Genomic DNA, 15,392 nt, shown 5'->3' on the forward strand with positions numbered 1-15,392 from the left:
AAAACCATTGTGCTTGGGGAAAATATTACACTAGTCTTCAATATAATGAGATATAATCTACATTTTTTTCAGCCTTACTTAAATATAATTGACAAAATTATAAAATATTTAAAGTGTATATTGTGATGATTTGATATATATATATATTGTGAAAAGATAACTCCTATCTAGTTAACACATCCAATGAAATAGAATCTACATTTTAAAGTGTAAACTACATTTTGGCTTCAACTCTCTGTAGGACTTTTGGCAGAGTATCAACTAGTTTTCTTAATTTTCCTTTCTAGAAAAGTGTAATAAGGTCAGATCATGCTACAGATATCGAAGTAAATGTCTGACTGCCACTTCGTTAATTAGAGCTTTAACCCTGTACACCAAATGCCCTTGGGGGAAAAGAGCCACACACTACAAATCCACTAGCAAAAAAGAAAATCACACGTCAGGATCTCATGAATGGATTTTAAACTTATTCTTGGTTTAAAGGATTAGAGTTTGATAGTTTAAAACTATTTAACTCCATAAAAAAAAATTTTAGTTTCCTATTTGATTAATAGTAATAATGCACCTTTGCTCACTTGACTATCCTCTACTCACATTTTTAAAAATCAGATCTCAAAAATAATATTTTTCAGTCATGTAGAGATAAAGATAAAAGTGAACTTCCAACTTCAAAGAAATTCAAATACATGTATTCTTAGAGAGTCATCTATCCATATCCTTATTTTTTGATGTTAAGATTTTTAGCAGTATGCCAACCGCCTCATCATATCAATCAATCAATCAATTAATCAATCATTTACTCTGTCAGATCGCATTCTGTAGTAAGAGCAGGGTTGGATCACCAAAGTTAACAGGAGCTTCAAGTTTCCAATTCAGCCAGGTCACCTGTGCTAACTTAACCAAAATCAAAAGTAGCCCTGTGCGTGAAGAGAGAGACACACACCAGCATAATATGGTCTGTTTATACTGGCTATATTTCATGGTTATATTCTTCAACTGAACTCTGGATGCGTCATCAAACTTGATGGCCAGCTTGAAGACTGAAATGTCTTTCTGTAACACACAAATTTAGCTTATAAACAGCAAAAATATATTTCTTGTTCATTAAGAATTTCCATTTTCTTTTTGAAGTTCATCTTTCTCATATTGATTCAAGACGGCATCATTAACATTTGTTGCTTACTACAAGTAGCAGGCAGAATAATGGCTCCTGAAGATGTCTAGGTCCTGATCCCCAGAATGTGTGAATACTTAAGTTACATAGCAAAGCAGAATTAAGATCGCAGGAAATACTACTGCTAATCAGCTGACCTTTAGACAGCGAGATAATCCTAGAGTATCTGGATTGATCCAATCTACACACAAGGGTTTCTAAAAGTGGAAGAGGGGATGGGAAGAGAGAATCAAAGAGATGGCAGTGTGAGAAAATCTCAGCTTGATAGAGGAGGGGAGCCATGAGCCAAGTCAACGAGCAGCCTCTAGAACTGCAAAAAGCAAGGGACTGGATTCTCCCCTAGAGCCTGCAGAAAGGAAGGCATATCTTCTGAAACTGCCAACACTCAGGGAGACCCAGGCAGGGCTTCCAACCTACAGAACAGTAAGATGTTAAGTTTGCGCAGTTTTAAGCCACTAAGTTTGAGGTCATTCGTTATAGCAGCCATGAATGCACTGAGGAAACTTAATTTTTTTTAGAAGCTTCCGTCACTGAAATTGCATTAATAAAAAATGTTAAAATTTCCAGACTTTTCTTAAGGCATTGTCTATTCATTTATTCATTCATTTGTTCATTTTCAGGAGGTAACCCGTAGCAGCCAGGTCGACATTTCAAGAAGCAAGCAGGGAATGGAAAAAAATGAACAAGAAGCTTCCAAAGCACACAAAATTGATGTTCTTGGAACACAAATGGTAACTACTTAGAAAGACAATCCTTTGCAAACAGTTTCCAGAACTGTGTTGTTGTAATTCTGACCTTGTTGTAACCAATTGCTTTTATTGTCATTTATGTATTTAATATCAATACATATCAGTGTCTCTTTCCCCACTTTGGAGTTGACATTCTTTGAAAAATAAAATGAGGATTCTAAAAACATGAGGGCACTTTAGGTGTCAATTCATATAAGTTCTGTTATAGCATGAGCCCAAGCATTAAAATAACTGCTAGAAGTTTAATTCGCATCTCTCAGTGTGCACTGAAGTCTTAGATGAAAATCACTGTGAAACGAAGAATAGATGTGCAATACTGAAAAAACTGACTCCTTAAAAACAATTATTTATTTAAAATGATCTTTAAACACAGGTCTCTCATCTTGAAAAGCATACCGAGGAACTAAACCAAGCTTCTCAGTTCCACCAGTATGTTCAAGAAACAGGTAAGAATCTGGTATTATCTGACCCCAGTAACCTTTCTGCTATTGACGTGTCTATGTTTGAACGGAAGACTTTCAAAGCACAATTGCTCCCACTAAGAAAAGTTAGTAACTATGACTCATGGTCCCAGAGGGGGCAGGGTAGTATTTCTGTATATAATTAGGTTCTGTCTGTGGTAAAAGATGCAATAAGCTTCTAAAAATAGTTCATTGCCCATCAACCCTATGAGGTATTCATCCTAAAAGCCTAGAAGGTGATAAGCCAGCCACCTCTGAATTGCTTTTTGCCTCAGGGACCTAGAATAAAATTTGATATTTATCAAGCTCCCTGAGAAGAGAAATGTTATCTGGATTGTATTACTTTTAATAACAGATTTAAGCACTTTTAAGTCCAGCTCTCCAACCTACAGATATGAGATTAGACTACAGACAAATCTGTGCTAATTTGCATAAGATGCGAACAGACTGTCTTGCCTATAAAAGGGGAATGAGAAGTTTTGCTGTCCTGAAGAGCTAAAAGGGAAGATTTAAGCCAACTGTGACCCAAACGCTACTTGACTACAGCTGTTATTTTGGTTTTGCTTAAGGAAGTAGGTCTTCCTTTTGCTTTTCTTCTGTTCTTTTCTTTTTTTAGTAACTTTTATTATTTTTCCTGAGCATAAAAGTAAGACATACTTGTAGAAAACTTGGAAAATATACACAATTAAAATAAACAAAAGTTCCATCACTTATGACTTCTCATCCAGAGATCACCACCACCATTTTCTTCCTATGTTTCTTGACATATACTAACTTACATAATGAAATAGTGCCGTATGTATACATTTGTGCCTTGAATCTTTTTACTTATATTGTGAGAAGTTTCCCATAGCATTATAATTTCTTCTTAAACATCATGTTTATTAGTTACATAATATCCCTGGTGTTCTTTTCTGACTGTAGTCATTGACACACCTGAGGATGAAGAGATTCCAAAGGTTTCAACTAAGTTTTTAAAAGAGCAATTTGAAAAGTCTGCCCAGGAAAAGGTCCTTTATTCTGACAAAGAGGTGGCCCCAGCCAAGCAGATTAAGGTAAGATGGTATCTCTACACAGAAACATATTAAGAATAAAACCAGATGTAAATGTATAGCATTTTATTATTGACTGTTTGAGGTGGTTTTTCAACAAAGAAATATTCTGATCCAGTGCTCATTCTGTTTCATAAGGAGAATATCATTCTACATAAATAAAGTGGTAGAGTTAAAATTTTTCTCACTAGAGGAAATTAGGGAAGAAAAATTATGTATGCTCTAAAGTTTAATAACTAACATTAGATAAAGTAACACAGTCAATTCTAAATGTCTGATACTCACTCTGTTCTTTTTAAAATTCGAAGGAAAACAAAACAACCCTCAAAAGTACTTTGAGACTTTTATTGTTTCCCTCCAGATTACTCCACATAGCACATTAAATAAAGGAGGAAAAATAATCAAGACTATGTGTAAATGTTAAAATCAAGACTATGTGTAAAATGATAAAACTGAGTTGTTGATGTATGGGATGGGGAATATATCTCTAAAAGTGCAAACAGATTATAGGAAAGATAGTAACAAACATTGAATATGGCTCATAAGTAGGTCTCTAAATGGAATGTATCCCCTGTTGTTCCCAATGGAGATGTCAAAGCAGGTGGATAAGCGAAGGGCAGTGCCTAGGAAGTCTCTACCGTGACACCCATCTTTATAAGATTTGATTTTCTCTCCCTTAAAGATCAAAAATAAATATGAAGAGACTTTAAAGCCATCATCAATTGTGGGGACCTCTTCCACTTCTTGCACTTCAACCAGCCAGAGAAAGGAAACATCAACCACAAGATATAGTGACCACAGTGCCACTTCCTCAACTCTGGCACAAGTTAATGCCACTCCTTTAAGAAAGACAGAAGAATTTCCTCCTCCCCAACCTGATATACTTCAAACTCCAATAGATGTGACAGCATTTTCTCAGTCCCCTGAAGTCCCCAGCCCTCCTAGAATACCACCAGTTCCCAAAGAATTATATTCCAAGCAAAGAAATTTGTATGAATTAAATCGTTTATATAAACACATCCATCCTGAGTTAAGAAAAAACTTAGAAAAAGATTATATCAGTGAGGTTTCTGAGATTGTTTCCAGTCAAGTGAACCCAGGAAGCTCAGTTTCAGCAGATGTGCAACAAGCCCGGTATGTTTTTGAAAATTCAAATGACAGTTCTCAAAAACATCTGAACTCAGAAAGAGAACACTTGGAGTGGGATGAAATTCTGAAGGGGGAGGTGCAGTCCATGAGATGGATCTTTGAGAATCAGCCATTAGATTCCATCAACAATGGCTCTCCAGATGAAGATCACATCTCCAAGGGCATTGCTGATCAAGAAATCATTGCTGGTGGTGATGTGAAATATACCACATGGATGTTTGAAACCAAACCCATAGACACACTAGGGGATCATTCTTTTGCCACTGAAGAAAATGCTGAGAAAATTCCTGAGCTAGCCAGAGGAGATGTCCGCACAGCCCGGTGGATGTTTGAAACAAATCCGTTAGACTCAATGAATAAAATGCATCAAAGTCAAGAAGAATTAGTGGTACCTACCATAAAGGACATAACTGGGGGGGATGTCAAGGCTGTGAGATACATGTTTGAAACTCAACATCTGGATCAGCTTGGACAGCTTCATTCAGTGGATGAGGTTCACCTATTGCAACTCAGGTCTGAGCTCAAAGAAATTAAGGGAAATGTTAAGAGGAGTATAAAATGTTTTGAAACTCAACCATTATATGTTATTAGAGATGGTTTAGGCCAAATGCTAGAAATTAAAACTGTTCACAGGGAAGACATTGAAAAGGGGGATGTGAGAACAGCACGTTGGATGTTTGAAACACAGCCCTTGGACACAATTAACAAGGATATCACAGAAATTAAAGTCGTCCGAGGAATATCTATGGAAGAAAATGTGAAAGGTGGAGTGAGTAGGGCAAAGTGGTTATTTGAAACTCAACCTTTGGAGAAAATCAAAGAAGAGTCAGAAGAAGTCATCACTGAAAAGGAAACAATAATAGGTACAGATGTCTCCAGAAAGTGTTGGATGTTTGAAACGCAGCCATTGGACATTCTAAAAGAAGTTCCTGATGCAGATGCTGTAAGATCTGAAGAGATAATAGGGGGTGATGTACAAACTACTAAGCGTCTATTTGAAACACTTCCAATAGAGGCTTTAAAAGATAGCCCTGCTGTAGGAAAACTTCACAAAATTACTGCCTCTGAAGAAGAAAAGGGGGATGTTAGGCATCAAAAATGGATTTTCGAAACCCAACCTCTAGAAGAGATTAGAGAAGATAAAAAAGAGTACATACGAACAGTGAAACTTGAAGAAGTTGACAGAGGAGATGTAAGGAATTACACACATATCTTTGAATCAAACAATTTAATTAAATTTGATGCATCACATAAAATAGAGGTGGAAGGAGTCACGAGGGGTGCTGTAGAGTTAAATAAATCACTCTTTGAAACAACTCCACTATATGCCATTCAAGATCACCTTGGAAAATATCATCAAGTAAAGACAGTCCAGCAAGAAGAAATCTTAAGAGGTGATGTAAGAAGCTGTAGATGGCTTTTTGAAACAAGGCCCATTGACCAGTTTGATGAAAGCATTCATAAATTTCAGATAATCAGAGGAATATCTGCTCGAGAAATACAGACCGGAAATGTAAAATCTGCTAAATGGCTATTTGAAACCCAACCTCTTGATTCTATTAAGTATTTTAGTAATATGGAAGAAGTAGAAAGTAAAACCGAACAAGCTACAGATATTGTTAAAGGGGATGTCAAAACCTGTAGATGGCTTTTTGAAACCCAGCCAATGGAGTCTCTTTATGAAAAAGTTTCATTAATGACTGGCAGTGAAGAAATTCATAAGGGAGATGTCAAAGCCTGTACTTGGCTCTTTGAAACTCAGCCACTTGATACCATAAAAGATGACTCTGAAGCAACAGTCAAATTGCAAACGGTAAAACAGGAGGAGATCCAAGGAGGGGATGTTCGCACAGCATGTTTTCTTTTCGAGACAGAAAATTTGGACAGCATACAAGGAGAAGAAGGAAAGGAAATCAAGGCTGTGGAAATGGACATCCAAGCTGGGGATGTTTCCAGCATGCGGCATAAATTTGAAAGTCAGCCCTTAGATTCTATAAGTTCTAGTTCAGAGGAAGTTTTGAAGAAGATCAAAACTCTAAAGACTGAAGATATTCAGAAAGGCAATGTTTTAAATTGTAGGTGGCTTTTTGAAAACCAACCAATTGATATGATAAAAGAAAGGCAAGGAGGTGATGAATTAGTTAAGACAGTGACAGACATACAAGGTGGCGATGTAAGAAAGGGGTGCTTTATTTTTGAGACTTTTTCTTTAGATGAGATTAAAGAAGAATCTGACTATATCAGCACCAAGAAAATAACTGCTGAAGAAGTAATAAAGGGTGATGTAAAAAGCTACAGAATGCTCTTTGAAACCCAGCCACTTTATGCAATTCAAGACAGAGAAGGGTGTTACCATGAAGTGACAACAGTTAGAAAGGAAGAGGTAATTCATGGAGATGTACGAGGGACAAGGTGGCTTTTTGAAACAAAACCATTAGACTCAATTAATGAATCAGAGAATGTGTATGTTATTAAATCTGTCACACAAGAAGATATTCAGAAGGGAGATGTTAGTTCTGTCAGATACAGATTTGAAACACAGCCACTGGATCAGATTTCAGAAGAATCACGTGATATTGTGCCCACGGTTGACTATATTCAAGGTGGGAATGTGAAGACTAGTAAACAATTCTTTGAGTCTGAAAATTTTGGTAAGAATACTTATATAAGAACAGTAAGTGTCAATGAAATACAAAAGGGCAATGTTAAAACGTCTACTTGGCTATTTGAAACCCACACTATAGATGAACTGAGAGGAGAAGGGTCAGAATATGAAAATATCAAAACAGTCACCCGGGAAGATATGCAAAAAGGTGATGTTAAGCAGGCAGTATGGCTTTTTGAAAATCAGTCCTTGGATTCTATTAAGGGAGCAGATGAAAGCATCACAAAACTCACCAAGGAAGAAATCCCTCCTTCTGATGTCAAGACAACTACATGGCTCTTTGAAACTACACCCCTTCATGAATTTAATGAAAATAGGGTAGAAAAGGTGGAAATTATTGGCAAGAACATTAAAGAAACATTAGAAGAGCTCTACTCTCAAAAAGTTATTGAGGCTCCTGGAATCATCATTGAAGCTGATGAAGTTGGGGATGTTCGAATGGCAAAGTACAAGCTAATGAATCAGGAATCTCCTCAGATACAGAAAGAAGAAATCATCAGGGTTGATCTCAGAAATATAATTATGAACCTACTTTCCAAAAGAGACTGTACAAAAAGAGAGATTTTGGTTAGTGAAGAGGAGAAGGGAAATGTTAATTTGACCAAAACTCAATTATTAAACAGATCAACAGAATTTCATACTGAAAAAGAAGAGATAGTGAGTGGTGATGTACAACAAGCAATAAAAAGCCTGCTCTCTGAGGAAAGCTCTGTAAAGAAAGGAATTTTAATTCAGGAAGATGAAAGAGGAGACATTAACATGACTATTTATTGTCTTCTTCATGAAAATGCTGGTGACACAATTGAACGTGAAGAAGTAATAGGAGGTGATGTAAAACGTACCATTCATAATTTGCTATCTTCCATATCAAACAATAAAATATCTGCAAGGGCGAAAATTGATGCCTCTGAGAGGGGAAATGTTCAGTTTTTTACAACGTGCATAGAAACTGGAGCTTTAGACTATCTCAAACAACTCCAGACAGGGTCAAATGAAACACTAACAACTAGGAAGCAAGAAAGAGAGGAAGAAATAATTGGCGGTGATGTTGAGGGCACAAAACTGTTACTAAAGAAAAGGGAATCTCAGGTTGAACGTACTGTTAATGAAACTGACATCATCCCAGGTGATGTGCATAATACAGTCAAGGTTTTTATGACAGAGCCTCAGAATACATCTTGTAAGACACCCAAAGAAGAAATTATAAAAGGTGATTTGAAATTAACCCTAAATTCCCTCAGCCAGGCTATAAACCAGAAAATGGTAGCTAAAACGCAAGAAATTGTCAAAGGTGACATGCTGGCCACACTCAAGTCACTTAAGGAATCAAGCCACCAATGGAAAGAACCTAAACAGTCTGATGCCATCCCTGGTGATATTGAGAAAGCTATTGAATGCCTTGAAAAGACTGCAAACACAAGGACAGAAATCCTGAAAAAGGAGCTTATCCGAGATGACCTTGAAGCATCGTTAAAGAATCTGAAAAAAGCAGAAAGAGCTTTCAAAGAGGTAGATAAAAAGGGTATAATCAAAGAAGATGTGCAAGCGGTGATGGTAGGATCCTCAGAAGAGCAGAAAAAGCAGATTCATCAGGTGGCTGTTCAGAGTGACAAAAAAAGTCTTCTTCATCCAAGACCAGGACCATTTGAGCCAGCAGCCAGGTGGCAAGGGGAAACAGACACTCTCAATCAAACTACAGGCAAATCTCGTCACGGGAATTTAACAGAAGAAAGAACTGAGGTTAATCTTCCAAAAGCCCCAAAAGGCACTGTAAAAATTGTCATAGATCGTGAACAAAACAATGATGCTCTTGAGAAAAGCCTTAGAAGACTATCTAACCCACACCACAAAGTTATTAAAAATGTATTGGAATCGGGGGACAGAATGGGTGTCCAGATTGACACCACAACAGAGCAGCATCTTAGAGATAAACATGAGAGCGAACAATTGACTTCAACTGTGTTAGTTAAGAAAAATGTAAAAACTAAGGAATCAGAGACAGTGAGAGAACAAAAGAAGGATGCAGCCTTTAACTCTACCCAATCTATTGACAAAGCAGTTGGAAAGCAACAGACTCAAATTTATGAACTGATGAATGAACACCAGAAGACCGAGGCTTTCCCTGTAAAGAGACCCCAAAATATGAAAAACACTAAAATATCAACAGATACACAAAGCTTTAAGCCCAGTCCAACCCAGGGTCCAATCAACAAGACAGTTGGAGAAACTTGTAAAGTTTCAGGGGACTTTCAGAAGCAAATGTCATTAAAACAAGAAATGCAATATTCTAAGAAAGATATAAAGAAAAAGAATGTGAACCCTCCACCAAGGTGGCAGACTTTGCCTGTAGATCAAGACATATCAAATGTAACAGAAGCGAAAGTCTCCCAAAAAAGCCACAATAAATTTAAGGCAACAGACAAAAAGCAGACTGACGTTCATCTGAAGAGCCAGGACTTTCTAATGAAGACAAACACCTCCACAGACTTAAAAAAGGCAATGGAAATATCCTTTAATCCAATCAACTTTAACCCTGAAAATAATGTAAAAGAAAATGAGTGGCCTCTTCCACTTCCATCGCCACCTCCGCTTCCACCTTCCAATGCATCATCTGAAATAGAATTTCCTCTTCCTCCTCCACCTCCTTTAATGATGTTGCCTGAAAAAAATGGATTTCCTCCCTCACTGTCCACAGAGACAAGAAAGGCTGAATTTGAAAGTTTCCCAGGCTTCCCTCTTCCTCCACCACCGGAAGATGAGAAATCTGAAAGAGAATGTCTATCAATGTTTCCACCACCTCCCCCTCCTCCAACTCCATTACCAAAACCAGCACCTTGCCTTTCCTCCTCTGTTCCAGAAAAGCACAGTGGAGCATTCATGCAATATTCCCAAGAGGAAGCCTCAAGATCTCAGCAAACGCATTCTCAGGCTAAAATCATAACAGGAAAATCAGGAGTAGTTTTGCCACCTCCCACATTGCCCAAACCCAAATTTCCCAAGCAGATAGAAGACAAGAAGAATCATCGTTCCCCGAAAGTTGAATTGGATAATTCCCCATTTGATATGGAATATAAAATTACTCCCTCAAAGGATCAGAGAAGAGTAATGATGGCAACTAGCAGTGGACACACAGAGAGAAAGCAGAATATAGCTAGAAAAAGTCTTGATGAAAGAAAACAATTATCTGTGGACTCTACAAGGTCCCTCTCACAGACAGGTTCAGAAACTTCGCCACCCAAGGAAAAACTGACAGCACCTCTCCTAAAATCTCATTCATTTCCAGAGGGTTCAGGACAACAAAGTCCAAAACCTTATATGAGAAAATTTAAGACACCTTTAATGATTGCTGAAGAAAAATACAGACAACAAAGAGAAGAGCTTGAAAAACAGAAACATGCGAGTTCTTGCTACAACATAGTCAAAACGGAAAGCCAAAAACAAAACATATCAGAGTTGGAAAAGGAAGTGCTGTTGCAAAAAACAAATGAGGAGGTTCCTCTACCTGGAATGGATTCGGGGGTCTCTCTGGCCCACCCCAAGCCAGACTCTCAGAGGAATTCTCAGGTACTAGCAGTGCGTCCTGATAAGCAGCTTTCCACAACACCAGCAGTAACAGTCACTGCCAAGAGTCTCCAACATGTTACAGCAGCCTCAGAAGACAAAGATACTATGCAAAAGGAAGTTTTCCAGAGCTCAAGGGACATGATACAATCTAAATCAGCTTGTGAAATTAAACAGAGTCACCAAGAGTGCAGTACGCAACAAGCACAACAGAAGAAGTATCTGGAGCAGTTGCACTTGCCCCAAAGCAAACCATTTTCCCCAAGTTTCAAAGTTAAAACCATCAAACTTCCAACGCCGGATCATAAATTAAATGAAACAGACCACAGCTATGAAGGCCAGAAAAGGCAGTCCGAAATTGACGTTCAAACCATTACCAAACGACAGTACCAGGAAACCGAGAAAACTGAGGCAAGCACTGAATATAGTCAGAAGCAATCTGTGGCTGAAAAGTATTACCAATTACCTAAGCAGGAGAAAAGAGTAACAGTAACACTGCCTATGGAACCCACAGGGAAAAGTCATGAAAGTAAGCTCAACATAGTGCATGAGAAGCAAAGGGAATTTAGAGCATCTGAGAGTGGCAAACTTCCAGGAAATGAAGAAACAATTCGGGGACCACCAATGATTGGTCTAAAGCAAGACAGACTAAGGGTTGAAAGAAAACAAGAACATTTGAATAAATCAGCACAGAAGGTAGTCAAGCAAGAGGTTACGAATGCACATCTTGATTCACAGGCTCAGAATTTTCAGCAGACACAAATACAGACTTCTGAAAGTCAAGTTGAACATGAAAAATTGCCCCAGCTGTATAATAATCTGCAGGAAGAAAAATGTCTTGGAGTCAAGGGCATACAACAGAAACAAGTCTTCTCTAATACTAAAGATTCAAAGCAAGAGATTACACAGAACAAATCTTTATTTTCCTCTGCGAAAGAATCCCAGCAGGATGATGGAAAATGTGCTGTAAATATATTGGAATTCTTGAGAAAACGTGAAGAACTACAACATATTTTGTCTAGGGTAAAGCAGTTTGAAGCGGAGCCAGATAAAAATGGACTTAAAACATTTCAGACACTGTTAAATATCATTCCAGTATGGCTATTAAGTGAAGAAAAAAGAGAGTATGGAGTTCACATTGCTATGGAGAATAATGTAGAAAAAATCAAAGAAGAAATAACACATATTAAAACTCAAGCAGAGGATCTGCTTGCTGTCTGTGAAAATACAATTCAAACAGCCATGTCATCCTCCAAAGCAGGAAAGCAGAGAAATAAACCTACTAGTCTTAATGAAACATTATCTCAAGCGTCTGTTAGTGTCAGCTGCAATAAAAACACTGAACAGAAAGAAAATACAATTGTAGAAAAAACAGAGCACCACCAAATAGCAACCCATCACGAAGCAACTGCTCAAAATCGTGTGAAAATCCATCAGGAAGTTAAACTAGACGACAGCAAGATTTCTCCTTCCTCTTTAAAAACACGCCCACCATCACCAACTTTTATAACAATCGAGTCTACTGCCCGGCGAACGGAAACCTCTCCTAAGGATGAGCTTTCTCAGTCCCCTAAAAACGACAGTTCTGCCGAACCATCACCAGGAAGGCCCGTGTCGCAAACATCTAAAATTCACAGTGCAAATACCTCCCCTTCTCCACCAAGGAGTCGCTCTGAACAACTTGTCAAACTCAAAGACACCACTGCAAAGTTATCCAAGGGGACCATCCCACGTCCATCAGTCACCCCGGTCCCGATTGTAGAAAAGAGGTCTGAGATCATCACGTCTCCTGCAACACTTAGACGTCAAATTAAGATAGAAGCTCGTGGTAGGGACTCTCCACCCACAATCACAATACCTATCAGTGTCAATCATGTTGACAGTGGTTCCTTCAGAGAATCCATGGAAGCTCAAGAGGAAGTTAGGAAAGTAGAGAAAAAGGCGACTTATGTACACAAAGACGGAGGAAATGCCACCAAGCACATAGTGCCGGATACTGAAAGTTTTGACGCAGTCGAAATCATCCGCAAAGTGGAAGGGCCTCGCCTGTCAGAGCACACGCAGAGGTATGAAGCGGCCAACCGAACTGTTCAAATGGCTGAAAATTTTGTGAGTGACCATGAGAATGAAGTAAACAGATGGTTCAGGGAATTTGAGGATGGCCCAGTTTTTGAAGCCAAGTCAAATAGAAGAGTTTATGCAAATGGAGACTCAAACCATAATATAAAACAAGAAAGTCGTACATTTTGTAAGGAGGAATTTGGATTAACATCTTTAGAGAACACTAGTTTTAGAGACTTTTCTTGCAATCGTCCTGGAGCGCCGCAAGAAAAAAATCCTGTTAAGCAGCACAGCGTGCGCTCTGAAACAAGGTCTCTGAGTGAACATTTCTCAGGTGTGGATGCATTCGAGAGTCAAGTTGTTGGGTCGAAGACGTCAGTCTCTTCATCACGTAGCCCAGAAGCTGGCAAATCTGGCTTTGACTTCAAGCATGCCCCACCAACCTATGAAGATGTCATCGCAGGCCATATTTTAGATATTTCTGATTCGCCTCCAGACGTCAGGAGGAATTTCCAAGAGACGTGGCAGGAGAGTGAAAGAGTTTTTAAAAGCCTGGGCTATGCAACCTCAGATGCTTCCGCAGGTCAGATGAGAACTGCCTTCCAAGAGGAATCTGCTTTTATAAGTGGTAAATGAGCCTGCCAAGTGTGAAGTCAGATTAACCCATTTAAAGGCACGCGTTCCATAGCTAACTAAGATGATTTGCAGATGAAATAGTACGTGGAAATAACCAAATAATATAACCCAAAACTAACAGCTTTCCCTGGTTGTTGATATCCGTCTCTTTACAGTGCTTGCTTTTACTAATTTCTCTTTACAAAAGCATCTGATTCACCTGCACTGTGTGAGAATAACAAATCCTATTATAGAGGTTATTGAGACCTGTGTTTGTCAAGGTAAATAAGGCTTTGGATAAAGCAGCAGCTAAAATAATTGTTATTGCGATAGTATTAATGATTATATGTAACTAATTGTACACCCATAGCATATCATTAGTATTTCTTATTAAAAATTATTTCATCCACTTGATTAGGACAATATTAGATATTATCTGTTGCCCTACTATTGACGTATTTTTAACCACCAGACTTAAGTGGTGTTTGTGTTTGAATTCAATACAGCCTGGTAATAATCCAAGAAACAATTTACGCCCTTCATATGTGCTTTAAGGATTTTTATTGATTGGCATCTCTGACAAAAATATAGATGTAGAAATAGAGCTTTTGTATATTTTATCATTGTTATTGAGTTAGATGGAGTTAGGTTTTTGTAATGCCACTTGTTTTTTCTATAACTGATTTTTTCACCTTTCTTAAACCCCACATGACAGCTCAATTGGTCTCATTCACAGATAAACATGGATAATACATTTAAAAAATTTGATTATATTTCGAAAAAGAAAGATTTAAAATATATGAACTTGCTGCGTATTTTTTTACATTAGAGAACAGCTCATTTCTTTATATTTCCCTACTTTTTATTATTAATGAGGCTTCACAATAAAAGGATTTGACATAATTAATGTTCGTCATTAGTGTAGTCCATTCTTTTAGACAGATTGAAAGAAATAGCAAGCTTAAAAATAAAAACTGCTGAAACAAAAATTATGCCTCTATCATATTTGCAAAATATGTGTGTAGTTTATTGAGTTAATATGATTTCTTAATATGCTTGCTTTGGCATAATTAAGCAAAGCTGTCTAATTTCAAATGCTCTGTTTCTGTTAAAATAGCTAAAAACATAGAAAATACAGAGAAATTTGTGTTAAATATAGAAATTGTCCCCTCCTTGAACCAAATAGATAAAGGAAATCTCTCAGTAGCCCAAACTGAGCATCAAAACAGCCAAGTGTATATATTTATTTGTACAAAGAGCCCTGAGCATATATTCTCTTATGTATAACTAATATGAAAGCTTAGTTATCGTCACAGGATTGTTTGAGGATCAAAACAAGATAAGGGGAAAGTTCTGTGTCAGTTGAACCACGAAGCAAACACTGGTTAGTCATATAACTACTGTTATTCACAGGAGCTAACGTTCACAAGAGACCAGGAGTATTATGGCCATGGGTACTTTAGAGCAAGAGAAGAGATAGGAAAACCATAAAAGGCAGACATGAGTATCCCCAAAGCCCTAAAATCTAAAGCCATTTATGTTGAGGAAAAATGGCCCTGGACATTCAGTGTATCCAGGAGTCTCATTGTATTAAAGTTAAGAATTGGTGTCATAGAGTCAACACTAAGTCGTCAGGAAAATATTTAAACAGATACAATGTCCTCAGCTTAAAAAGATATATACTTATTTTAGAAAAATCTCTCTAGAATGCTTTAAAAAGTAAAAAGTTTGGACCAAGTTAGGTGTAAACCTTTATATATATACGAAAAGTGCAGTTATCTAGAATAAGGGCTCTCGGGGTTTCCCATGGCTGAGTTTGCTGTATGTTCTTTTTAATTAATACATTAAAAGTTAATGAACATATTTACTCATATATATTTTCTTAAATCATAAAAGTCAATTATA

At 37.6% G+C, this 15,392-nt stretch overlaps 1 protein-coding gene across 1 annotated transcript in view; it reads left to right on the forward strand.

The window, feature by feature from the left end:
- XIRP2 (xin actin binding repeat containing 2) overlaps positions 1-15,392 on the forward strand; it is a 70,950-nt gene that overhangs the window by 49,191 nt on the left and 6,367 nt on the right. Inside the window, exons 4-7 of the mRNA XM_046659383.1 lie at positions 1,795-1,905; positions 2,297-2,369; positions 3,309-3,439; positions 4,119-13,500. Coding sequence (XP_046515339.1) covers positions 1,795-1,905; positions 2,297-2,369; positions 3,309-3,439; positions 4,119-13,500 — 9,697 coding nt within the window. The remainder of the gene's footprint in view (positions 1-1,794; positions 1,906-2,296; positions 2,370-3,308; positions 3,440-4,118; positions 13,501-15,392) is intronic.

The sequence above is a fragment of the Equus quagga genome, chromosome 4 (assembly GCF_021613505.1).
Source record: "Equus quagga isolate Etosha38 chromosome 4, UCLA_HA_Equagga_1.0, whole genome shotgun sequence".
Lineage (NCBI taxonomy): Eukaryota > Metazoa > Chordata > Mammalia > Perissodactyla > Equidae > Equus > Equus quagga.